The 26,694-nt window shown below is 41.0% G+C and overlaps 1 protein-coding gene across 3 annotated transcripts in view; it reads left to right on the top strand.

Annotated features, from left to right (window-relative positions):
- Positions 1 to 21,379, top strand: part of CHST15 (carbohydrate sulfotransferase 15) — a 47,913-nt gene extending 26,534 nt beyond the window's left edge. For all 3 annotated transcript variants that reach the window (XM_087767483.1, XM_087767484.1, XM_087767485.1), the window contains exons 2-8: positions 1,665 to 2,742; positions 3,506 to 3,845; positions 7,707 to 7,844; positions 12,324 to 12,480; positions 16,633 to 16,789; positions 19,405 to 19,552; positions 20,751 to 21,379. In XM_087767483.1, the coding sequence (XP_087623609.1) occupies positions 2,155 to 2,742; positions 3,506 to 3,845; positions 7,707 to 7,844; positions 12,324 to 12,480; positions 16,633 to 16,789; positions 19,405 to 19,552; positions 20,751 to 20,941 (1,719 nt within the window). In that variant the 5' untranslated portion in view covers positions 1,665 to 2,154 and the 3' untranslated portion in view covers positions 20,942 to 21,379. The remainder of the gene's footprint in view (positions 1 to 1,664; positions 2,743 to 3,505; positions 3,846 to 7,706; positions 7,845 to 12,323; positions 12,481 to 16,632; positions 16,790 to 19,404; positions 19,553 to 20,750) is intronic.
- Positions 21,380 to 26,694: the final 5,315 nt, after the last annotated feature.

The following is a 26,694-nucleotide window of genomic DNA, read 5'->3' as shown; positions in this document are numbered from 1 at the left end:
ATGGAGGTGTTGGGGGGGAACTGGGTCACTGCTCTCATGAGTGTCCACATCGGGATGGACAAGGAGCATCACAGCACTGGAGCCTTAAGGTACCTTCATTCCCAGGGACTAAAGAGAAGTTCTGGCTTTATCAGGTAACAAAAGCCAAAATTGAAGTTGCCCATCAGAGCTGTACATTACTAGGTTTTACTAAAATTACTAATTACTAAAACCCTTAGGTTTTCCCCATCTTTTTCTTTTCCTTTTCATCCTATGCCAGTTTATTGTTTTGCTTCTGACTTTTCAAGATTGTTTTAAAATATTTTCTGTCTTTAGTTCCCCCAGAAAAGTAATTCTAGAAAATAAAAACATTTTCTAGTATATAGAAGAAGGTATATTATCTGTGAACTTTTGTATTTGATAATTTTGCTTCTCGAAGTAGAGAGTTGATTTTGACCTTAAAATGTGGGTTGTTCCAGTAAGGTATTTAATAAACCATGAAAACAGAAAATCTAGAGGAGCTAGGCATAAATATGCTTTAATTAAGACCATCCTTAAGCTGATGACTTGTTTGTGACTTTAAGTGTCTCTGCTCTGAATGCTGCCTGGACAGCCAAGCATGGATGCGCTCAAACCAAGACCAAAGCTTGACATAAATACTTTAAACAGCTCTGGTTGCTTCTTGGCTGTAAGCAGCCCTGGTGTTGAAGTGTTTAAAGGAGGACGGCACGTACCCTGTGCAGCAGGGTGCTTCAGCCTCTGGTCTGTGTGGACATGGAGACCTTCATGGGATGCACAAGTGCTCAAGTCCGTGCCTGTGGTGGCTGCCTTGTAGCAAGCAGCCATCTGCTCCTATGGTTTCTGCATGACCTATCCCGTACCAAAGTGCACACCATTAAGAGGAACTGCTGGATCCAGGGTCTTGCCTTGAAGCTGCAGTACTGATTGTACGTTTCATTTAAGTAACATGTCTTGCCATTTTTAGTGAGTGCTATGATTTCAAAACGTGTTTGGCTAGTAGTGCTGAAAATGCCTCAGTGGCTTTGCAGTGCGTCGTGGGTGGCTTGTCCCAGAATCATTTGGTCCAGAAACCAGAGATCCTGTCATGAGCTTTTGCTCGTGTCTATTATTTAATTGCTTCAATTTGCTGAATGTTTTACTTGTGGCTTTTGGTTTTTTTGTTTGGCTTTTTATCTCATATGCTTGAAAGGAGACTGTTATCTTATCCCTGCCTTGTCCTCTTAACTAGGTTCCTTCCCCACTTCAGGACAGTTAATTTAAGGTCCCCACGCACAGACAGAGTCTGAATATTTAAACCTGTGTTACTGGACACTGTCCAAAAACACTTCCGTATTTAAAGAGCAGATTAATATCTGTTAGATAGGTTAGTGAGCAGCTGAGGGAAGTCTTGTACTGTTACCTGTGGTAGCGACTGTTCATTGATGTGAGCAGACGGGTGATTGAAAAGAAAGGGCAACTCACTGCGAGCTTGAAGCCAAATGTTTCCTGGGTTTAATATCGTGAGTGCTGTAATTAATATACTTGGCAAACAGAAGACATCTTTCAAATAGAGCTGTAAAATTACTTGTGGTAGATTGTACTTGCTATGACTTTGAATGAAAGTGAATGTAGATATTATGTCTGCTATTCTGTGTGTATCTATATATATGTTTTTGTTTCTGTAGGTTGTACAATGCAAATCTTCGAAACCATCTCTGGGAAGATGAAGCTTTCACTAGCAGCAGCTTGGTTTGGAACCCACTTGTTTTAAGAATACCTGGGAATTTCTACCCGTATTTGCCTATTTCAGCATAAATCAGAAGACAATGAGTTATTTTTACTTTTTGCATATCTTCACGCTATGTAACAATTTTTCTTCCTTCTCATTTTGTTCAATGGGAAAAACTTGAGCCAGCTGTGTAGCTGATTCTTACTTCGCCACATTCCTCTTACTGAGCCAAATTCTTGAAACCACGTCCACAGTACATCTGTTTTTGTGTGTTGGTTGTTGGTTTTTTTTTTTTCCTTTATATGACATGTGTCACTTTTTGAGTGCTTTTAACTATTCTGGGTTGAACCTGTCCTTTTGTGTTGCTGAGTAGTCATAGAATCACTCAAGGAATGAAATAATTTCAGCCTTACAGAAGATGACTCATATGCTCCAGCAACGTTTTTATGGCTGTGCTTGGCTCATTAATACAGGTGTTTAACAGTAGTAATATGAGGTATTGCATTAACTGTTGCATACATTTATTATCAAATGACTTGCACAGACAGTGTTTCAGATGCCGTGGACCTAATCATAATAACCAGAAGTGTCCTGTTTGCAAAGGAGAAAATAAGATCCCTTTGTACACCGATAGCAAGCAGATGAAGTTGCTTGCAGTTCTGGAAGTAAGGACTGATCACAGTGAAAGCTGGAATGGATTTTTCTGCTTGAGGAAGGGGAAGCTATGCAGCTTAATATTTGGGTTGATTATAATGACTCTAGTGATGGCATCCTACATACTGACTGGAGCCAAGCATGGCCTGTTGTTAATACCATCTCCCTTCCATTACGGAGCTTTTACTAGCAACCCAAGCTTAATGGACAATGAAAGCCTTAGTGACATGAAAGACCATTACCAGCCTTCTAAAATGAATATTTCATATGTAAAGGATTATCCAAGCATTAAATTAATTATTGACACTATTACTTCAAAGATAGAGTTTATAACGAGACAGCGCCCTGATTTAGAAGAGCTGAGGAAAGAAGAGCCACATGTAAGTATGAATTAAAGTGTGTCTGAAACTGCTGTATACTTGCTTATTTCAAGACTGTTGGGTCAATCTTTTACTGAGATAAAAAAAAGTGCAACCGCTCAGATGTTCATATACACCATGATTTACACCATCTAGAGCCTCCTGATTTGCACCAGCTGAAAAGTTGATATTGTAGATCACGTCCTTCTGAGTCATGGGCAAAATAAATGAGTTACATAAACGGTCTTGACACCCAAAACAAAAAATCAGGCAGTCTTCCGATAGCTGTATAATCTAATTGAGTTTTTACCTTGTCTCATGCAAAATCATTCTGACGTATATTTGCCAGTCACCTTAAATGATAAATAAGAAAAGAGCCTTTCTAATAACTGGTTACCAGTGTGCCTCCCTGAAAATCCGGTCATTGCAAACCTTGTATTTCAGACTCAAAAACTGGAAGTTAATTTGATTTGAGTATTATGTGTTTGACTTTAAAAATCAATTCTTGGGGTTGCAGGGGAGTTGGGGGATTATTGAAGTCCTTTCTGGCCTTAAAATCAAAGGATTTCTAAATGCGCTCCTCTCCCAGTCCAACTGTTTGTACAGGATTTGGTTCCAGGGTCATCAGAAGAACTCAATTAGGTCAACTTTGTAGTTAAAAAAAATAAGGGTTAAAAATGTCCACATGACGTTTCTGTTGTGTTCTCTTACTGTGCTAAGTTAGAAAAGTATAACTGTCGATTTTTTGCTGCCTTGACTGAAATTGTTGTTCTTTGTGTTGCAGATGTTTTCAGTAATTCCTAATAAGTTCCTTCCAAATAGCAAGAATCCTTGCTGGTATGAAGAGTACAGAGGAAACACAACCACAGATCCTTATGCAACAAACTCCTATGCACTGTATTCAAAGCGCTTTCGAACCATATTTGATTACCTCAGGAAGGTATTTTGGAACCACTTGTACCATTATAAGGACAAACACTACCGCCTGCGCTGTCTCCCCCATTTCTACATCATTGGCCAGCCCAAGTGTGGCACGACGGACCTGTACGACCGGCTCAGGCTGCACCCCGACGTTCGGTTCTCAGCAATCAAAGAGCCACACTGGTGGACAAGAAAACGGTTTGGTGAGTAAACATGTCCTCTGGTATTCAAGTGGGTTGTCTCTGTTAAACTTTGACATTTCTTGTATATATTTGAGATGAAGTTTATGAGTTTGCTTCGTATTGAGTGGATACTCAGTAGGTTCCAGCCTGCTTTTGTTCAATGATATTTTGGGTTAAAGCTTGAGATGATGCACATTTCATTTGGTTTATTTCCAGTGGTTTGGAAAATCTAGGAAAAAAATAAAGGCACTAGGTAAAACCAACCGTGTGAATTTGTAAAAGCAGGTAGAGGAACTATTAGGTTGTGATGGGAGATTTAAAGAATAGAAATGATAGTTTCGTGTTGCAAAATTCTGCAAAGCCTTTCTTACATGAATAAATGATGCATTGCTATTTGAAATGTGGGTGGCTTCAGTCCTTACAGTTCAATAAAAAAAGGGCACAACTGTGCTTTGTGGTAGGAGCTTCGTTAGTGTTGCAGCTCTAGTCAAGCACGGAACAGTAGAGATGCTCTGCATGAGAAAGCTCGCTCACACTGAGGAACCTGCACGTATTCTTGATGCTCTTTTCCTGGGTGACATCAATATTTCATGAAGTGACCCTTCATCTCTGAAGGCAGACTTCAATAGTTGAGGTTACGGCCTGCTGGAGCAAGACGCATCCACCCCTCTTGGTTGCACCTTCAAAGGGTGCCTGAGGGCCGTGGGGCTGAACGCATCGTTTTATCCATCTGAAGTGTTTATGTCCTTCTTGTTCTCTCTTTCCTGGGCGCCAAGGAAGGTCAATCTTGTGGTTAGAGACTAGATGAGACACAAAAGACCCAGTTTCGGTTCCTGACTCTGCTGTGTGCGTAGCGCTTTCCTCTAAATGCGGGTGCATATAATGCTTCCACCCAGGCTCTGGATTTTCCCACTGTTGGGTCTAGCTCTTAAGTGCTGGTATGCCCTCTCTTTGTATGACTTTGGTATCAAAGATCACAGGCTTTTCAGTGATACTACTATTTCCAAGAGGAAGATACTGGTTATTTTACGGTGACATTATCTTCACTTCTGTTTCCGATTTGCTGTTGCTTTACTGCAGACACTGCCTTTGGAACAAGGAAAAACCTAACACTGTGGGGTAGATCATTTGATGAGGACTTTGCATCACTGCTTTCCTTTGGTGCTTTTCTGAGCTTCCTTGACATGGGAAACTGTCACTTCTAATGAACTGCTGTGGCTTCCAGCAAGGAAGGACACTTTCTGAAGGACCGGGACACCTGCAGTGCTACTTCTGTTCTTTATTTCAGGGTCGTACCTTCAATTCTTTATTTCTCCTGCATGTGGTGTTGCCATTTCCATCCCTCTTCCCCATGCCTGGAGCCCAGAAGAACCTGTGAGCTCCTGCAGAAGGGGGCTTTGATCCTCGCTGCTCTTTGAGGAGGAGGGCTCAGCCACAGAGCCAGGATTTCATATTTCTCATAGAGAAATAATTTTGCTGTGTTCTTAGAGTTTGTATTTTCTTCCTTTGCAAATACCATAAGAAAGTAGCTAAAATACTTTTTTTGGACATTTTAAAAATGTTTGTTACAAACTAAGAGTTAAAGCAATATGATGAAAATACAGTTTTGCTTTTGAGATAATTTGGTCCAGTTTAGGAGACACTCCTAGGAGGTTCCAGTGTGAATGGGGGAGCTGGGCTAGTTATGAAGTCAAACAAGAGAAGCATCGTGGTGCCCCCTGAAGTCCCACAAGAAGACACTCGTTTGTCACCATCAGCGGCTGACTGAAGACAAATTATAAGAATTGCCTCCTGACCTGAACGTGAAAAGTCAGATCAGTGAAGAAAGGGGATTTTAGACTTGGACGCCTTCCAATGCAAATGCCGTGCTGCTTTTCTCTGGGTGTGGAGATGCAAGGACTGTCAGCAAAACCATCTGTGGAAAATCGTGTCTTCCATAAGAGTGCTGGCAGGAAAGGCTGAACTGAACTGATATGTTAGGCTAAAATCCTTTATACTAAATAGTTCTCTACATCTACATTAGCCTCAACATAAATGTTTGGAATTAATGTTGGAGGAAGTAGTGCATCCAGCCTCACTAAAGCAGGACTGGACTCACTAAAGCTCAGAACTGGACCTACCAAACAGGCAGAAGAGTGTAAGAAATCAGGCTGGAGCGCGTATAATTTGAGAACAAGGATGCATTCCTATCTCTGTGCTGGCATTCACAAACTCTCCACTTGCATGATCTTGTGGTCTGCCACTGGGGATGAAGTGCAGATCCTTGAAGAGAACTTTCTTTGCGTAATTAAATTTTTGAAGTTCTTTTCTAAAGCTGAAGAAGGAGGAAAGATTGCAGAGCTAAGGATGTCATGGGAGGGAGATCCGTTGAGATGACCTTCCCATCATCATCTTGGCTGTCTGCCACTGAAAATGGAAGATTAAATTTTGCTCCCCGTGGCTCAGTCCTTTCTCTCTGCCTGAACAGTACGTTAGCTAATGGTTACTCTTTAAAAAAAAAAAGAAAAAAAAAAGTAAAAAAAGAGAATATGACAAATAGAATAACAAGTGAAACTGAGACAGCCCCCTTTATAAGCCAGCTAGTGGGTATGACTCCTGTGCTCCTGGCTATTAACTTGGTTTAGTTTGTAACATTTATCTGGAGAAGAAAGTCTCTTTGTTCTATGGCATTCTCTGATTCAGTGGATTTTTATGAGACTGACTAATTTCAGTTGAAGCTGAACAGCCCTCCTGGAGAGGTCCCATTTCGCAAATCACCACATTCCTGTTCTGCTGGGATGGTTGATGCTCTACAGGACTTTGTCCCATCTTGACTCTCTCCCTTTCCTGGCTCTTAGCCACAATTTCTATTCCCATGAGTGGGGTGGCAACAAAACAAGGCAGTCTGTAGCACCATGCATGTACCTTTTTTTCCCCTCAAAACAAGTCAAAATACACTGTTGAGCTTTCTTCTACACTCATTAAATCCCACTTTCCTAAACGGGAAAATCCAAGGGAATAGACCAAAGAACTCCCTTGCTGAGCTTTCCTCTCACATATAATTGGTAATCATTGGTCTTGAGGGAACAGGAAAGGGAGAGCTAAGTCCTGCTCTATACTTTTAGCTTTGCTCCTACTCCGTTGCCTTCCCACTGCTGTCCTTGACCTCTGCCCGCTTGAAAAACTCTCTTGTGGTATGGTAAGAAGCAAAAATGGAAAGACAAGCACGGGCATCGTGTACTGAAAGTGGAGAAGTGAGACTAGAGTTGGAAACAAAAGTGGGAAAAGGAGTATAAAAGTCACAGATGTAGCTCAAGATTGTGAGAAATGCAGGGAGAAGGTGATCCTGAACAGGCCCTGGAGTGCAGGGAGGGAGAGGAGAAAAATAAGACACTATCGTGGAGCTTTGTTGTCATACTTGTGAAAGATAAAACCATGAATGATTTCCCACTTTTCTGATTCTGATAAGTGCATGTTGATTTGCATATTTGGCATCAGAGCCTGTTCTCAATCTCAATACAGTAAATCTAGTGGGAGTCCAATATTACTTCAATTTATACTGGTGCAAATGAAAGCAGAATCTGGTCTTTTATGTTCATTCCAAAAGCTAAATTTAGAAGAAAATAAATGCAAGCCATTCATGCAGGAACTATAAAACAGAACACTTAAGATATTTTGCTATCACTCTGAATTTATGGCTTAATCGTATAGTATCTCAAATCTCAGCTACTTCATTATTGGCACTTTTATCTGAGTTTTACACTTCATCGGTCTAATTTTGTGCTGACGTTAGCTGGCTTGGTGCCAGCCACATCAATAAAACCGTCTTGGTTTACACCAGCAGTTAATCTTGCCCCGCTATTATTATTTTTTTTTTAACCTCTCTCTTTTCACTGTTTTTAGGAATCATTCGCCTGAGGGATGGATTTCATGATCGCTACCCAGTGGAAGATTACCTTGATCTGTTTGACTTAGCAGCACATCAGATTCAGGGCGTGCTGCAGAGTGAAGAGCGTGGCAAGATGAACAACATCATAATTGGTAGGGCAAATACAGCCTCTGAAATATGGCTCTGTAGCTCCAGGCTGGCAGCATTCATAGCTGAGGCATGAGAGGGACATTTTCCCACATGTGAATGGTTCACAGCACAGAGCCCCTGACATTGGTTTTCTCTGGTGTGTGTGGGTAGTGCAGAAGTTCTTGCCTTTTCCTGGAGGGTCGTTACTTGCTTTGTTAAAAAGTTGTGATTATCTTTAGAAAATGCCTGAGCAAGCAATAAATGTCTGAAGAACATCAGCATTTAATTAAATCCTTTAAAAAAAAAAGAGTGAGAATGACCTTGGTGACTCCTTCAAACATTGTTTTCATTCTGTTTTCATTATTAGGGGTTTGCCTGTAGCCACGGGATTGTAGCACCAGGTTCAAATGCTGTAGCAATGTGGCTGGGATAACTCACTAGTTGTGATATTACAACATACAATGGGTGCTGTAGAAATCCTGTAGCTGATGAGATGGTTTCCGTGATGGCAACACAGCTCCAAGCAGCTCTTCTCAAGCTCCAACATAAGATACATGTAGGACAAACAACCACTGGTTTTTGTGTCATCGTCCCTGTGCAGCCTATGGTGGACTGAAATAAAAATTATTAAAACCCTGAGCTGCTTCGTTAACAGCAAAGACAATGCAACTTTCAAGGGCAGGAATATAGAGAGTCAAGTTGAAGATATCTTGCGTGATTATTTTTTATCAGGTGTGGAACCTAGAGGCATGGTACAGGATACTATTGAAGATAATCTTACAGTTTCAGTTGATAAATTACCTGACTAGCATTAAAAATGGTTTAGAAATGCTGTTGTGTTGTATCTTATGGAAGTCCATGGTTAGGACTGGGCTCTAGGGAGGGATCCCCGGATTGCTTTCCGTGACACACAGCGGTCGATCCACTGTGCTCATCCACTGTGGTCCATGGTGCCATTGGTTTACCGTGCCCATGAGGAACGTCAGGAAAAATTTCTAAATTCTGCTTTTGCTGTCTGCTAAAACCAGATAACTGAGGGGAAGAGAGTTTTACCAGTCTTAATCTGTTGCCTCAAAATTTCCCAGGGAAACCAGACACATTCCATGAAAATACTAGTTGTGCAAGAGAGAGTTCCCTGTTGAAAAGAGACTTTTCAAGTAGGCCTGAAGTCGTTATTATACAGAAAATAGAGACAAGATTTTTGCTGCCTACCCTCAGAGGGAATACCCTCAGAATAGTTTTTTTTTGTCTCATTCTAACCAAAAGAATTTAACATATTGTTGACTTGATGAAATGGTGACGAAACCAGAGACTTGGCTATAGTCACGTTTGTTCAATACTTTCTCAGCCTCCTTTTAAGTCTATTATTTGCTTTATTAAATATTCAACATTGAGCAAAATTTGCAAGATGGGATCTTAAGAAATGTTGCCATCAAGGACATCTGCGGATTTTCCTCCTACTTACAATAATATCTCCTGTCCTTTCATGGGCAAAGTGCTTATACTAATTAAATTCACTAATCTAATTGGCAAGGTACATCTTTGATTACTTACCTCCTGTTACAGCTTTTTCTAGACTTCACTTTGTGTTTCTTTTTCCTGTAGTCTCATTTCTTGTTTCATTAAGGTTCTGTTCGCTTTTCTTATTAAGTTTACAGGAAAAGTCTTGAATGATTATACTCATTAAGTCAGTCTTTTACGACCTTGGTAAAAAACAAAACAAAGCTAGCTAGTCTAAAATGAATCTGTATGAATATCAGGTTTGCTTAGAATCCTCCATTTTCTTATTTCAGATGACTAGAAAGAAAAATCAAATTAAAACTACAAACATTTCAGTAGTTCGTCATGTTACATTATTTTGAAAAGTTAAGCTTCTTTGGATATTATACTAAGTGGGTTATAATTGCATTTTCCCAAAAAAACCTGACATCTGCTTAGAGATGAACCAAAGAGGACAACACTGCTCTAGCCTGAGGCATTCTGAGCAGGACTTGTTTATTTGTGATCATTAATAGGATAAATTCAGAGGACTGTCTTGTGAAAACACAGTATGATTTTAATCCATTAATGACTGCATAAAGAGGTTATACATCTATTCTTTAGGCAATTTAGTAATTCATATGTTCTTTAAGTCCATAAGAAAATTAATATATTTTTGGTTGCACTGCAGTAATTTGACATAATTACTACAGCAGTGATTCATTTATCTCATGTTTAGTATGGCTCGCTCTCTTTGCAGATATTAAATCTGTGTTATAAAACAGAAAGGAACACTCAAATTGTCAGGAGTATTTTTGGCTGCTTCAGGAAATTAAAATTATAAGAGTCAGCAGAGACCAGAATGATTTTTTTTTTTATTAATCCTCCCCCCCTTAATTCTTGACAATCATCTTGTTTTGGGAAGATTTGTCGCCTTGAACTCGGGCTACCCTGGACCGGCTGCATTAGAGCAGCACCTTGAGTCCCTGTTAAGGTTTCGCATGATTTGGTCGTGTGCCTGTGATCTCCCCTTGCTCGTGCACTGCCTGCAGAGTTTTGGTGGTGGCAGCTGATCCAGCTGAAATAATTTCTGTGGAGTGGTCTGGTCTCTGATGTTAAGAGAATCTGCCCATTTATGTGTAAATGCACTGATTTTATTTAGTTCAGATAGCACATGTATAAGCAGATGTTCTTAGGTTTGGTCACTATATATGAGCTAATTGGAAAAAATCTGATAGAGCATCAAATATGATCAGAGGTCTACACAGCAGAGAAGTATGAAGGAAGATGGTAAAAGCTATTCTGGAGAGGAATAGATGGCTTGATGAGGTCATAGACTTTAATCTTTGGCTTGATTTAGGCAAACATTTTTGAGGGAGCAGTTTAAGCCTAGCCGTTCCTGTCAGGGAGATGTAGCAGTGACTTTCCAAGGTCACTGTCATCCCTGGAGTGCACTGTTGTGTAAATCCGTGTATGCAAGTGCTTGTACCCATTTGCATTATACCATCTTCTGATAGCACAGAAATAGCTGCATGATGCTTTTGTGGTACAGCTATCTCGGCTCTCGTCCTATATTTAGCCTTTTGTGTTTCTGCTTCACCCAGCACGGGAGCTGGGCTAATTGAGTTTTAATTGACAAGTCAAAGCCCACTGATGATTAGGCAGTACTTTGGCTAATTAATTTAGAATGGCAAAGCAGAGCTGTTGTGGACACCCGGCTTTAGCCAATGGACCTGATCTCCTCCTTCTGAAAACAGGCAAAATGAACATGACAGAAGATTAATGTGTTTTCTAACAACTCCCAGACTTTATTAATGAATCATGTTATGTTAAGCTGGAGTTTGGAGCCAGTACCTGTTTCATGTTGTGTTTTGGCCATCTTTTGAAATCTTTATTGGACTTTCCCAGGAGAGAGAAAAAAAAAGGAAACCATGTGCAAGTCTGTAAGCCTAGAACATTAATATTTTTTCACCTCATTCCTTTTGATTCAAAAAACCTCATTAACAAGAATTAGCTCTCATTAGACTGTCAAAGATTGGAAGTTTCCAAAAAGCTTCTGTATATGTTTTATTAAACGGTGGTATGCCACATAAATGCCAGTATTACTAAAAAAACCCAGGGAAGATTACACAATTCAAAACATTATATCAGATCATTTATTCAGGAGCTGAAGCATCATATGCCTCGTTCTGGCAGAGACGTTACTGATTGTGTTTCTCCCTGTAGCATTACTTTCGGAGTAAGCTTCTTTAGAAACTAAAGATATCAGAATCTGCTGTTTAATCAAATGTGTTATTTATTCTGTAGACTTCTTCTTTTGCCTGATCTTTAGTAAATACTTATATTTGACTTAATCTACATGAATAATTGTAGTTATATAAAAAAGTTCTGATAATGGCTAATTCTCAAAAAGAGGTGTTTCAAACAGCAGTGACACAATTCAGCTCGTTGGTGCATTTTTTTTTTTTAATATTTCCAATGTGCTCACTGACTCTCCTGTTTATGTTCTAAACGCTAATGACCCGCTGGAGTGGTGGTTTCCACCTTTTTTCTTTACTTTGTGTCAAATTGTACAATTTGTTAGCAACTTACTTCTCGGAGATCAGGAGCATTAAAACCAACCCTTGGGGTGCTACAGGGAGCACAGCAGGTCTTCAGCAGCAACGACCTCCTGCCTCCTCGCTGGAGGGTGGGTGAAAACCCTGAGCAGCCCATTCCAGCCCAGATCAAATATATTTGCATGCGTTAACCACTAACAGGAAGCAGTGTGGTTAGTGGAGAGTAATATTTCAGGTGGAATTACATAAAACCTGCCTTAACCATCGCTATGTTCACAAAGGTACAAGGCAGCGTGATTGCTCTGGCTCTGGGGAGCATTAGCCAGATCAATTTGAAAGAACCAAGGTATGTTGAAATTACTAGAGTCAATTTTAAATAGTCTACACCGGTTCAAAAGTAATCCGATTTCCACTCCAATACAAAGAATGAAATCAGTTACTAACAGAGATGCTTTTCATTTTTAGGGGAGGCCAGCGCCTCGACGATGTGGGACAACAATGCTTGGATTTTCTTTTATGACAACAGTACTGAAGGAGAACCTCCCTTCTTAATCCAGGACTTTATCCATGCCTTCCAACCAAATGCCAAACTTATCATCATGCTGAGAGACCCCGTTGAAAGGTGAGCGAGGGTCATGTTGTTAAGTACACAAGAAAATTTTCTTACTATAATAATTTTATTTACTCTCGCTCTCTTGGGTGCGGCTAAGTGTTCACATGGTATTTGACAGAGTTACTTGGTTTATGATGAGAACTGCCAAGGGGTTTTGTTCTGTGTATTTTGGCAAATGTGACTGCGATAGCGTTTTAAAGAGGGGCATGTGAGTGTAAATGCCACAGCGAGTGCCATGCGCGGACACCTGAGCTACTCTGAAAAAATAATTTATACATTGCCAAATGCAATATAATGCCATTACCTGAGCTAATATGGCCTGGTTCTCAGCAGGGCTCACTAGACTGAGTATGGCACTGCATTTACATGTCTTGGCATAAGTGGTCCTGTAAAGTGCTTCAATTCATGTTAAATAATAAGGTTTATGTCTTCAAGGGGCATGCTGCTCAAAATGATTAAAAGATTGCAAATAGCTCCAGAGTCAGCATATGATACAAACTTTTTTTTAGTCTTAGAAATGCTTGGTGCAACAGTTTTATAAAGCTTCCCTAGACAATTTTAGCTTGCACAGCTAACAACTACTGCTTAGGAGTTCATTCTTGGTCTTCCTGACTTTGTCTGCAGTGGAAGGGCTCTACTTTTGCAGAGGTGTGGGCTGTTCTTGAATGGTTCTCCATTGTGTTAGCCACGAATGTCCTTCTTTTCACTTGCATTTCACTTTTTCTCTCCAGTCTTCCTCCAGATTTCTAGGGCATTTTTTCCACTCTGTCCTCCGAAGGAGGATGATAATGATGAGGGCAATGGGGAGGGTGGAGGGGATGGAGGCAGAGTCCAAAAGGATCAGACCAAGGGGGTGTGAATTGCTTCTCTCTGCAGTTCTGGAGGGATATTCAGGATTCTCAGAGCTAGGTCAGTGCTCAAGGGCAAAGCCCCAGAAACACCCAGCAAAGAGAAGGTGATGCCACTGATGATGGGGACCAGGCTCTGGTGAGAGCTCGGGCACTGGGAGAAGGGCAGGCACGGGGCCCTTGTGCAGGCAGCCCGTACTCCGCTGCCCGGCAGCTGCCCGGCAGCTGCCCAGAGTGACTCGGCAGCGGGAAGGGGCGAGTGTTCCTTGATGAGCTTCCCTGATGGTAGGACATGGCTACTGGGGACAGGCAGAGCTGCGCGAATGCTTCCCATCTCCTGTGTCAGGAAATACAGTTCTCAACTTTGAACGGCATCTCCTGACCTCAAGATTTAACAGATGGTAATTTTATGCGAGAGAGCTGGCTGAAGTGGCTTCCTCATGTAAATTACCGACAAATACCCTGATTGCTTTAACCACCCTCTGTAATGTGGGTGTAGCTCTTTGCCAGCTTTAATAAGGGTGAGACACAAAGTCAGCTTCATCTCCCTTACTGTATTTATGATGAATTGGTTTCTTTTTGTTTACAACTCCCTATGCCCTTGTTGCTGATAGCTCATATGAACTACAGGAGCAAAAGCAGCCGTGACAGAAGGGGCAGCTGGGGCAGTTCCACCAGCGATGCAGGTTACCTTGCAGTAGCCAGGAGGACATGGGTGCTGCACAGGGTCTGGGACAGGGTCTGATCTAACCTGCACAGGGACTGGTCTATCCCCCAGCAGGGGATATTTGGAGGACATCAAGGTTTGTGATAGTGTGTGTCAATGGTGTCATTATTTCATTGTAATGGATGGTGATTGAGGGTAATGACTTCAAGTAGCCGGAACAGCTGAAATCCTAATCAGCGAAGGTTTTATTTCCAGGCAGATGTCCACAGAATTAAAAACAGATGGAAAGAAATATAGAAAATCTCGACTGCCTTGCAGAGAGAGAACTTGTCTTCAAGAACATAGTTTTCCATAAGATGTCAGCAAGTCTTTAAAATGATGTGTTTATTTTAATGGATGATTAGAAATACTAAGCAGTCATTAAACCTTTTTAAATAAAATTGCAGCTGGGCCCATGCTGTAAGTGATGCCTGCTGGCTGATTTCCCCCAGCAAGAAGCTTTTCACCTGCTCTGCCAGGAGCAGTTGGTCCTGCCATCCCTGGAACAAGCTGGGCAAGCCCGAGTCTTGTTGATGTACACACTTTTCTGCAAGCAGGAGATGCCGTTGTGTCCCTAGTTAAGTTGGAGTTGGCTGGCTTTGTCCCTTAGCTTCTCCCCAGCTCGTCCTCATACCCTGCGCTGGTGGGGTGGCTCTTTGGTGGGTGCAGCGTGAGGGACCCAAGGTCTGCCATTGCAGAGGGAGAGGACACACATGGTGCCATGGTTGTTGTCCTCAAGCACTGGTGGGCATCACTTTGAAATAGGATGTCTGACCAGTCTAGTCCAAGCCTGGTACCCTCCTTTTGCTCTGAGATGTTTTTTTTTTTTTTTTTTCATTTAAAGAAAACTGTCTGAAGTGCATTTACCAGACTGGGAAGAACTGGACAAAAATCAGAGTCTCCGTCTTTCCTAGTTGGTGACTCCTATACATAGCATTGAGTGCCTCTGCCTCATCCTCTATAGTTTGTCATGATTTTTCTTTTAAAAAGCATGTGAAAAATTGGATTAAAAGCATCCTGCAACAAATGTATCCCTTTTCTTTTGAAATGAACAGAGAGTCTTCATTTTTTTCATATGGGAATTAAAATCCTGTTCTTGCAAACTACTAACATAAATAATGAGTGCAGAGGAGCTATTCCTGTGCTTAAGTGCTTTGCTGGATTAGAGCCTAAATTTTCTAAATTAAATGAGGAATTTTTAAGTACCTGTGGAAATCTAGGGAAGTTAAAAAATAAATAAAGTGCAATACAAAATGTTACTGCAGCTATAAAATGACACCTAAATAAATCAATTTTTTTAGGTCATTTCTTAGACACCTGTGTGTTTTGAAAGAGGCTGAACTTTATCTAGGATTTCTGGAATTGTGTTGAGAGCTAGGTGCTGTGGAGGCATAATATTTGTGCTGCAAACACACTCGGGGAAGTTACTTCTCAGGTGTTACAAAACTGTCTCCAAAATACTGCGGTTCTGGTCATAGTTTGTAAGCCTAAATATGAAAGAAAATATAAGTATCATGGTCAGTGGTATGTAATATTCATAATTCATAATATTTATGCCATGTCAGAGCATTTCCTTTGTCTCTTTGAACCATGTTTATCTTGGAAAAGGTTAATCAAGGTTTCAGGGATTAACGCTAAAGTAGATATTTTTTTGCCTGTAGGTTTTGGGTTGTTTCCCCACCACCACGCAAAGGGACTTGCACGAAGATAATCTTTTTTAGGTGATATTAAACAATTGCAAAACTTGTTCTAAAAATGTGCAATGAGGGGATACTCCTCTGCTGTAACTTAAAGAAATTCCTGTTGCTGGTGGCTCTTGCTCATGGCAGCGGCTGATGCAGGGGCTCTGCTTGCCTGCAAGCTGCCAACATCCATGAGGCCACGTCCTTCTGTCCTCAAAATAGAGGTGGGACTGCTTGGGGAATGCAGCACTACAGACTGTAGCACAAATGTGAACCATTCACCTAGCTGTAGTATTTCAGCTTAAAAAAAACCCAAGAGGTGGAATGCTGTAAATTGGGAGGTTTTGATGGAAAGTCAACATAGAAACAATATAGGATTGGAGGGGGAGCTTTCTGCCAAAACTAGGAAATCTAGGCTCTTTCCTATTTTTGATGATGGACAGCTTGGTAACCACATAAAAATCACTCTTGCTAACCCATCTCATTCCTCTGTTGGTTTTGATTTCAACTTAAACTTTTGAGGTAAGAACTGTTTCTATCCATGGCAGTGTGGAGCACCAAATATAGAGGGGTACAAATGTCAGCTGAGACCAGTTCTACTGTTCATAGATAACACAAATTTAAAGTATATGCGTTTGAAAAATTTGCCTTCAGGAGAAAATATGGTCTCACACAATTACTAGGGTCAGGTTCTCAAGGGATGCTGACCTTGAAAGCGGGGATGATGTTTCGCAGCTCCCTGGAGTGGATGTTACTCTGAGCCAAAACCCATCAAAATGAATAGAAAATGTGTCACTGGCTGTCAGTGGGGCAATGTTGCACACATGTACCCTTTCCCTTGATTCATGTAACCGATTGCCATTGTCATGTAAATAAATCTCCTTTCATTTCCTCTGCCATTTACTTACACGTATCTCATTCGCAGATTGTACTCCGATTATCTGTACTTTGCAAGTGCTAATAAATCTGTGGAAGATTTTCATGAAAAAGTGGCAGAATCGCTGCAGCTGTTTGAAAATTGCATGCTGGATTACTCACTGAGAGCCTGTGTCTACAACAACACCCTGAACAATGCCATGCCCGTATGTATTTCCAAGAACATTTGATTCCATGCTTGTTTAATGGTACGTTGTGTCAAGGTTACTAAAATACCGAAATACTGTGCAAATAAGCCTCAAGAAATAAAACTTTCTGCCTTTTCATTTGTAAAGCGGATGACATAAATATATATGTAAGCATGTAAAAGCTGATGTACTGGCTCAGCTGTCTCCTCAGTCTGTTCCCTGATGAATGCCAACAGTAATAATACAGTTTTTCTATTGTGCAAGCGTATGGAGAGCACATTTAGTGAAGATTACAGTTTAATGTGTAAGCTTTTTGCAGATCTCTCCAAAAAGTAGTTCTGGCAAGGATCTTTGTGGCATGAAATTGCCTCAAAATCAGAATAAATTATGTATTCTTTCACAAGAAAAGGCTACCAATAACTAGATAAAACCTTTTTTTTTTTTTTTTTTAAATTCTGCACATCAGAAAGTGATAGAAGGAAATACAGAAACTGCTGGCAGGGGAATGGATAAGTATTACAGGCTCAGTATTCCAAAATTCACATTTTTAGTGTAGAACTGACTTCAAATTTTGCTTGAGGGGGGAGAATAATATGGAAGAGATTGACTTGAAGTATCACATCTGGCCACTTTGCCATTCAATCCTATTTTATTTGCTCAGGCTGTAAAGGACTCGGAGGTATTACTTCCCTCCTTTGTCTCTGGGGTGAAGTTATTGCCTCCTCCACTCAATAAAATAACCATAAAATGTGTATTGCACAGGCTTGAGCCCCACAGCAGTAGGGCAAACAGGACATTCCTCTTACTTACCTTGGCAGATAGACTGGAGCTGCTAGTCTTTGATGATAGCCTCCAGGACCTCCACAGACACGAGCTGCTGCCGGGCAGTATCACTGTTTTCCAGCCATCTGCTCGTACAAATGCATTTCTTCCAGTGTGGGGAGAGAAAGACAGAGAGGACCAGAAGGGAAGATTTTTCCTCTTATCTTCATCCTCAGGGTGCAGAACCGATCTTCATTTGTTGTCTTAGGCAGCCCTCTGAAGAAGATACTTTGGAAAATGAACACAGGATGCCTCTTTCCAGAGAGCCACAAGCAGGTGTTCATAATAAAACACAAATGCTAACTGTGCTCCTCAGTGGGCTTTTTCAGCTGCTTCTTCAGCCAAGTTGCTGAAGTCTGTTATGTGCATGGTTTGCTATATATTGAAAAAGTAGGGTTTATTTTCCCTGGTGGGCTCATTAGATTGCTAATCGTGTGACTACACCGGAAGAATTTTGTTTTGCTATTTGTTAATATATTCCTGAAATGAGGGAGGTGTCATAGACCTTGTCACTGCTGATAGATGTTAACCTGTAAAGAACTGGGCATTTGTCAGCTTATCCTCACTTAGAGTCAGTGAAAAGCGTATTACCTGGAGAAAGTCATGCTGAGCCAGGGTGATCAAACCAAAAGTCCAGATGTGGATGTTATGGAGAGGAGAATGGCTTGGGAAACTCTACTGATGCCCTGTGCTGGGTGGCACGCATATAAAGAAGTCTGCTAAACATGGAGGCTTAATCTTCTAAGCAGCCAAAGACACACATCAGAATCATACATCATGATAATAATGACTTAGCAATACTTCAAAATATGGCTTTTACTGGAATTTAGGTATCAGTGTAGGTCACACAAGTCAGTGTAAGAAGCAAGAGTCTATTGTTATCTGACTTCATTGTTTCTGTGGTAATGTGACTTGAAGCTGTTAAGTCTCTTTTATGAAAGGTGCTTAGGACTTGGGATTCATGTTTCTCTCTTCTGAGCCTGAAGGGATTTAGAAAAATATTTATAAGCACAGTTGGAGGTTGGACTTTTAAGAATGCCAGACTACCCTTTTTATGTTTCAACTTGTTATGTAAAATTGAGGAGGGAAGAAAAACAGAGATTAGGTCAGGACAGGCCGAAAAACTGCCTTTTCACATCTCTGGCCTAACATAGTCTGGTGCTCTCATTGCATACTCAGATGATGCACCATTAACACTGTCTAGCCACCACTGCTATTGCAGCTTAGATCTAAATCTAATGATTGCAATCAGAGGATAAAACAAATACACCCAAATCTAATTCCTGACACTGAATAGAATATTTGTACTACTCATGGCAGCATGATCTGGTGCAGCTGGTAATCAAGGTGAAATAAGCAGCCTAAGGGCCTGAAGAAGGTAGCAGGACTTAGCATCTTCCTTTCCACTGCTGTTCATCCAGGGGCTGAAAGCCCTCAGTGTCTCTGTGAAGGCTGGGTCATCCCAAGCATGGAGGAGCATGGAGGTGAGCTGGCCGAGCATCCTTTTGCATACGGTTGTCTCTGTGCAGTGCTTTTATGCAGACCTGTGGCTGATGCAGCAAATGCACAGCCAAGCCCTTAGTAAAATGCCATCTCTAACCAGCAGGAAGGCCATTTGCAAAGATTTCCTTAAGCTGCACTGAAAACAAGAGGAAGATTAAAACATGTTCAGATACTGTCTTTTCATGGTTCCTCAAAGGCACGTATTTGTGATTTTTGCTCGGAAGACAGAGGTGAGTGTTGGTTTGTTACTGCTAGAAGACTGTAAGATGAATTAATTTTGGTTTGGTTTGGGTTTTTTGTTCTTACAGGTAAGGTTACAGGTTGGGCTCTATGTTGTGTATCTTTTGGACTGGCTGACAGTTTTTGACAAAGATCAGATACTCGTTCTTCGCTTGGAGGACCATGCATCAAATGTGAAATACACCATGCACATGGTGTTCCAGTTTCTGGATCTGGGTAGGTGTCTTCTGGCTGTTTTGAGATAAGTGCAAAAAATTATTATTATCCATCTTCTAGGTAATTTTTTCTTTATTAAGAGACAAAACAGAAGCGTGGGAATCTGTCTTGAAGGATGCATTAATCCTGTTGCCTGGAGTCAAGCAAAATTAAAATTCCCAAATTCCCATAGAAAGGCTGGTGTTAGATGATCTTAATAAGACTATATCAAGAAAAAAAAAATCGAAATCATTCAGAATGTAGGGATATATCTTATCATACGAGAGCAAGTCTTGCTTCTGAAGGCAGTCAGGGCTTGTTTGTCATGGGCTTATATAGGTGCAAGAGCTATCCCACGCAATTTAAACAAATTGAAGTGCTACCGTGGTGTGTGTGCTGTTGCCAGCACGCACCAATCCAGAATCTAAATCTGAGTATGATGAAAGGTTGTGTTACTAGCCGGGGAGACGGGGGAAATTGTGGTTTTGCTGTGTTGATTGAGACATCTGTTGCTAATCCTCAGAGAAACGCTGGCAGACAAAAATGTTGCCCAATGTTGATTTGACAGTAGCAAGAGGATGAAAATGTGGCTGCAAAATAGTCTGGCTGGTCCAAACACTGGTCTAGATGATGAGAAAGTTTGAACGTAGCAGATTGAACAGATGAAGAGCTTGGCATCTTCTTCCTGAATATGGTTTACGCTGGAAAAGTCTCTGGGTTTTTATCTTGCTGAAGTACATTGTCAAAAGCTTACATTTACTGCTGGAACAGGGGCATCGCTGTACCTGTGTACCACTTTGATCCCACTGCCAACCTCAAAAACAAACAAAAAAAGGGCTTACATGAGTGAGTTTCTACCAGATATTAAAAACTCACATCGTAAAATGAAAGAACAGTATAAAATAATTGCAACTCCAAAATGGACAGGACAACGTCATAGTTGTTTTCTGAAAACAAATTTTTTCCTCCAGAAATGATTTATGTTGCTTGTTTTAGAGATGATTAATTAATGTGAAAGGAAAACATATTATTTCCATATTTACTAGCAGTGATTTATTTTACTAATCTAAGCCTGTATTCAATATTCTGAAGCATCATCGCTGCTAACACAAATTCCATTTGTCTTCCCTTGGCAAACCTTATGAGTTAGTCATTTGTCTTCTTTTGCACGGGCATTTTTTGGTGAAATACTTTAAGATAATATTCTATTTTTCCACAGGACCTCTAAGTGAGAAAGAAGAAGCTCTGATTACAAAGAGTCCTGCATCAAACACTAGACGACCTGAAGACAGAAGTCTGGGACCCATGCTACCAACAACAAAGGCAATTTTAAGAGATTTCTATAGGCCTTTTAATACAAAACTGGCACAAGTTCTTTTTGATGATGCTTTTTTATGGAAGAGGACATAATATGTAAATTTAGTGCCACAAATACAGTGCTTAAAGGAGTTTTTATTTTTTTAAATTCTATTTTTGTGCGTGGATATTTACATTTTTCCCATTCCAAAGAGAAGCCGATTGATGAGCTGAGACTCTCACCTTCAGTCAGCACACTTCCCGACAGTTATACCACATTTTCCTTGTGAGAATGTAAAGCATCTTGCTTATCAGTTTATTGCAACTTCTTTTACCCCGGCCAAAGAGTAGAGTGGAAAAGCATTAGTATAAAGATGATGTCCTACACTCTCCACAGGGATGTTGAAGTTTAACCTTCTCTGAGATGCTGCAACACAGAATTAGCATCAGTTTCCTACAATTACGCTTATAATCTCATTTTCAATATGTTATTCATTCATTTTTTCAAACTATCAATGTCATTTAGTCATTAAAATTTTTAACTGAATTCAACCTAAAATTTTGTTTCTTTTTGTCAGCATATTCACAAATGGTCTTCACTCGCACTAAGGACTTTGTTTCCTTAATTCTGAAACAAAGATAAATGATAATTGCATTTACATAAATTTCCAAGTCTAATTTATATCTTCAAGATAAATGGACTTTCCTAGCCACAGTTATTGTAAAAAAAAAATATTATATTCCAGGTAAGAATGGATGACTGAAGTCTAAACAACAGGCCACATTCAGTGATTAGCGTAACAAATCCATTTTCTTCCATGTTTTGTTTATGTAAATACAGATACGTATCATCTATTCATATCACTCACACATATTCCTAGGTAACCACTAATGGGTTTGATGTAAAGTCCATTGCTGGCCACGGAGAACTTTTATGGAGTTTCCTCTTTAGTCGTACACAATTACTTTTCTCCATTGCAAAGAAATAAGCATTTTAAAATCATTATGAAATCTTGTTATTAAATGCATAAATGGACAGGATGCACAGTATTTTGCATCCTCATAGAAAGGATATGTTAGTTAATGAATCAGTTGCACATTACATGCTTCCCTCTTCAGGAAAGATATCTACATCTAGTTAAAAAAGTTGAGATATACAGACTCGAGAAAAAAAATTTTGAAAGCTATGGAGAAACTTTGGACTGTTTGAAAGCTTTTATTTGACTAAAATGGCCAAATTTTTATATAAATGTGAAATGATTCAATATTTAATTTCAAACACACCTGGTTAGGGTCACTATCAGCTACAATCTCTAGTCTTCCTCCAGGTGGAACTGGCCAGCATAGTCTACCTAAGCCAGGGACTTTTTTAAGAGATGAATGAAAATGCTTCCTGTTGATAATTTCCTTTCAAGGGCTAAACTGATTGTTTCTTCCCTGAAAGCGTGTTGAGTGGGTCAAATGAAGCTGGTATCAAGCTAGCAGGTATCAAAAGTCCAAAGAATCATCTTGAAATGGCTTCATGTGCCCCTTCAACCTTTGAATCCATGTCGGACCCCACAATACAGCCTACTGATGGATTCACAAATACATTTACAAATACTAAGGGTAACTATTCACCATCCTCCTCCATGAGGATGTATTATTCACCTCCTGTGTTTCTAAATTGAGAATTAATGCTGGAAACTTCATGAATGCTGAACGTTTCACATGTGAATATGATTGATGACAAGTGAGATTTTTTGTAACAGAAGTCCGTTTCTAGGTCCTTTGCCAACTGGTAATGCGCTGTTTAAAAAGGATTCAGTCTGGTGTTTGGAAAGCCTAAAGCAAGTAATTTAGGGAAGCAGTTCTAGACAACCAGAACAGATGAGTTCTAGTTCAGAAATGCTAACAGACCAAAAATGGTTAGAGACCTGAGAATGCACTATTTTACCAGTACAAAAAAAGTATCATGGCAGCATGAATCAGAAAATCGGAAGGAATTCCCCACTCTTTGCAAATGAAAAATTTTCAATCAACAGTTTATTTACACGGGAGATTTCTGCAAGCTGTGCTCTGAATTCGAGTCAACACTGTGTGGTCAGGATAACTCTCTACAGAATGTTTGCTAACCTGATCTGCCATGGTCAAATATTTCCATTTGGTTGTCAGCTACAACCACGATCTAATGATATTAGCTTACCAGCCCTAGAAGCTAATGAATGTATCTGCCATTATCTTTTAGCATGAGCATTAATTTAATGAACAAATCACACACGCTGGTTTGTGCCAGACTGATGTATGGTGCTGAAGTCTAATTTCTGCCAGCAGACCCATGCAGTCCACCAGTGGTCGGGGTCTCTCTGCCCTTTGCCTACGTATCTAATCTAAATCAAAACATGCTTCATGGTCAAAATTTCGACTTTAGGCTGAATCACACCCAGCACCCTGCTAGATCGAAGTCTTGCCTAGTTCTGACTCAGAGGAAGAAGAGAGGTTGGAGGTTCCCTGTGTGAAGGTGGACAGTGGTGACCACATGTGCCCAAGCGTGGATAAGCTCAACAGAGAGCGGTTGGTGCGCTGAGTGTCACCATGTTGTGTGCAGCACAATAACACGTGGAGAAGGGGCTATAGCTATAGATGATCTGGTAGGAGCTTGTGGTCCTTCCAAAAGTGAAGTCTCCAATAAGGATGCTTCTATGTCTTCATCTCTTTCATGAGCTCCAAAATATGATCTCTTGATTTAACGCATTGCAACCTTATGCTGTTGGGTAGTGGCATGGCTACATATCAAAAAGTAGCAAATTAACTGTCAAGAGGGGATCTTGGAGGTAAGGATGTTGCTCTCTAGCCCAGACTGTAAAAGTGGCATTGATCTGGTGACTCAGAATGAAATAAAATAACATTTGATTTTCTTGAGTGATGTGACAGCGCTAGGTATCAGACCCCTCTTCTTCAGGCACAGAGCAGACAGTGTACTGCTGCCATTCAGTGGCTTCACTCCCAACTCACAGCAAACCTCTGCATAGGATACAGCTCATCCCAAGTTCTTCCAGTTCCCTTTACCTTGCTGATGACAATTCTAGCTGTGAAAGGATTCAATATTATTGTTGTTGTTCACTGCAGAGCTGAGCAGACCTACATCCCCAGAACAGTAATTTGCTAAGATATTGGACTTACTATCAAGACAATATATTTTCATGTTTGCCAAAGTAGTGGCTCTTTGCAAAGAGCTGAGAAAATGTGTGGCTCATACTGTGTTTCCTCTTATCTCTGCTGGACAAAAGTAATCAGGCAAAGAGGCAGCTTTCCTGAGTGCGAAGGCATTGAGGAAAGCGTCGTTTCCAAATGTTCTCGCTGCTACTGCAGAAGAATGTGAAATGTTTTCTGTAAGACCTTGCGTGTTTGGGCCAAGCATGTTGGCTGGCTGGAAGAAGCACAGCAAAAACAAAGGATCTCCTTCTAAGAAAAACAGGCACTGGTTTACACAGAAAATGATATGTTGTTATCTGTTGAGCCCAGTGCACAGGCTTGTATGCTTCAGCTTAATAAACTGAAGATAAAGAGGGAAGTTCTCACAGTTCTGAATATATCTTTCTGCCAAGAAATTAATCTACCTTCCAACTAAGCCAAACGCTCTTTTATTAATGACAAAGCACAACGGTGTCACAAAAAGTTACTTCTGCTAAGTACCCCTAACGGAGGCATGTTTAATGATGCATTTCGTGAGTGGCTGTATTTTCTAACAAAAATGCTTGTGTTGCAGTACCATCTTGTGGTTAACATGGGCAATACTTTGTACCTGGACATGCATGCATTTTTTTCTACATGGAAAAAAGAAAAAGCAGGTGGAAAAAGAAAAAAATAGTTTCCACTTCTTTTCAGATGCCCACTGGACTAAAATTCCCAGTGCATCCAGTTGGGGATCCTATGGAGAAGCTCTGGCTCCGCACAGCCCCAGCATCCTTGCGGGCCCTCCTGGGGAGCTGCCGCAGGGTCCCACGGGCATTTGCCAGCACTAGTGCAGGCCATCATGCAGCACTTACCTCTGCATTGAGGGAATTTGTTGAGTCGTGTTATTTTAGTAGTACTTCTAGTTATTAATAAGTAGTCAGCTCAGAGCAGCTGCTAAACCGCTGTCAGGCGGTGGCCTGGGAATCCCAGTTTGCAGAGATGCTGCTAAGGGCTTTTATCTACACTTCTGTCATACAATCTCTCTGCTTGCATCAGGGGAAAGATGTCACCAGCGGCTGAGGCTGGGGAGATGCTCACCTCTGCTGATTTTGGCAGTGTCCTGCTGGGGACCCCAGCTTTTAAGTCACAGCTTCTGTGAAAATTCTGCCAGCTCTCTGTGCTGCCTCAATCAATAGAAACGTCCTTAAAATGATTGCCAGCATGGCAGGGGCTTAATGGACTGCCAGTCTGAAAGCTGCCATTGAAAATTAGAGGCCTGCTGTGTATGTATTAAGCCACAATTAGCAGAAAATAAGGTTTGGAAGAGACACAAATAGTAACGAATACATCACGTTTCAGAGGAAGGACACGCTTTCTGTCCCTCACCCTCGTAATTTCTGAGCATCCATTTGCTTGGTGACAAAGCTGCCCCTTTGAGTGAGTGTAGGTTGGCTGCTGGCACCCCCAGCCTGTTTCCAGAGGGGCACTGGGGATGCTGGGCTCCCCAGGTCTCCATCTGCCTTCTCCTGTCATGACCCACCAAATGCGCTGGTCTCCAACGATGTCTAAGGCTGCAGGAAGAGGAGGTAAGATTTGTATGCACATCTGTATCACGATGACTGCGTTTTGACTCCTCTGATCCTCACAGAGGTGAGAATTCCCAAGCTCATGATGTGGCTGGTTCATCATCTCCGATCCCTGGAAAAACAAGCCCCAAAGGGCAATATGAGTGCGGCTGGTACCTGGATCCGTGCCTCCAGAAGAGTCATGCCCTTCCTCTTCAGTTTGAATCCCCAACCCAACAGCAGGATCCCACACACTGCAATGCTCCCTCTTCCCTGACTCCCCATCCACTCACTTTCCTTTTGGCTATGGGTCACAAGCGTGGAAGATCTAAAGGAAAAATGCTGAAAATACAACTCTAAAACTTTAAAAATTGCTCTTTAGTTACTGACATAGCAGTTGCTGCAGTAATAACTTACTGCATGGCAGCGGTGGCACTGCAAGGCTGCTGTACAGGACATCTTCCCCAAGGAAAAACAGGCAAGCACTGTCATTTACTATCAAAGGGGGGGGGACACACAGAATAATTCACAGTTCTTCCCTCAGTCTGGGTATGTCTTGCACACTTACAAAATGATCTCTTCCTCTACTAATAAACAGGAAAGAAGAAAGGGTAGGGTTGTGCTGGTACTCAGAGCATTGCAGTGGAAGAACAGCCTCAGAGCAGCTCCCAAAACTTTATTTATTTTAGGCTACAGAGGCCTAAGCCACTGATGACTTGCAGGTAAGTTGGGGTTTAGCTTTTGATGAAGGTAAAGTCAGTGCATCCTGATGGATTATTGAACATGTTGGGTTTCTCAGACACCAAAGATTTGGGGCTGTCTTCATCACACATGTAGTGAGATGTCATGCCTCAGTGGCTGCTCACAGTTTAGCCAACCAAGCTGGGTCTTCTTCCACAGTGAAATTTTGAAAAAAGAGTTTGTAGAAAAAAAAAATGTGTTTAAAACTTCAGTGTTTATTTTTCTTGGCTTATAGACTTGTTTAACACATCCATAAGTCAGACAAGTGCATAATATAATTTAGATCATTCCCAGCTTTTCTGTCTTCCCAGCTCAGCCCTCGTGGTGACACACGGCATGTGTATATTTATTTATACATATTACTCTGGGCCAGAATTGACTTCATTTAAGTGACTGTTGCTTTCT

The sequence above is a fragment of the Nipponia nippon genome, unplaced genomic scaffold (assembly GCF_047370975.1).
Source record: "Nipponia nippon isolate SJK-2023a ecotype South Korea unplaced genomic scaffold, ASM4737097v1 scaffold_3, whole genome shotgun sequence".
NCBI lineage: Eukaryota > Metazoa > Chordata > Aves > Pelecaniformes > Threskiornithidae > Nipponia > Nipponia nippon.
Note: the sequence above shows the minus strand (reverse complement) of the source record. Positions and strands in the feature narration are given on the sequence as shown.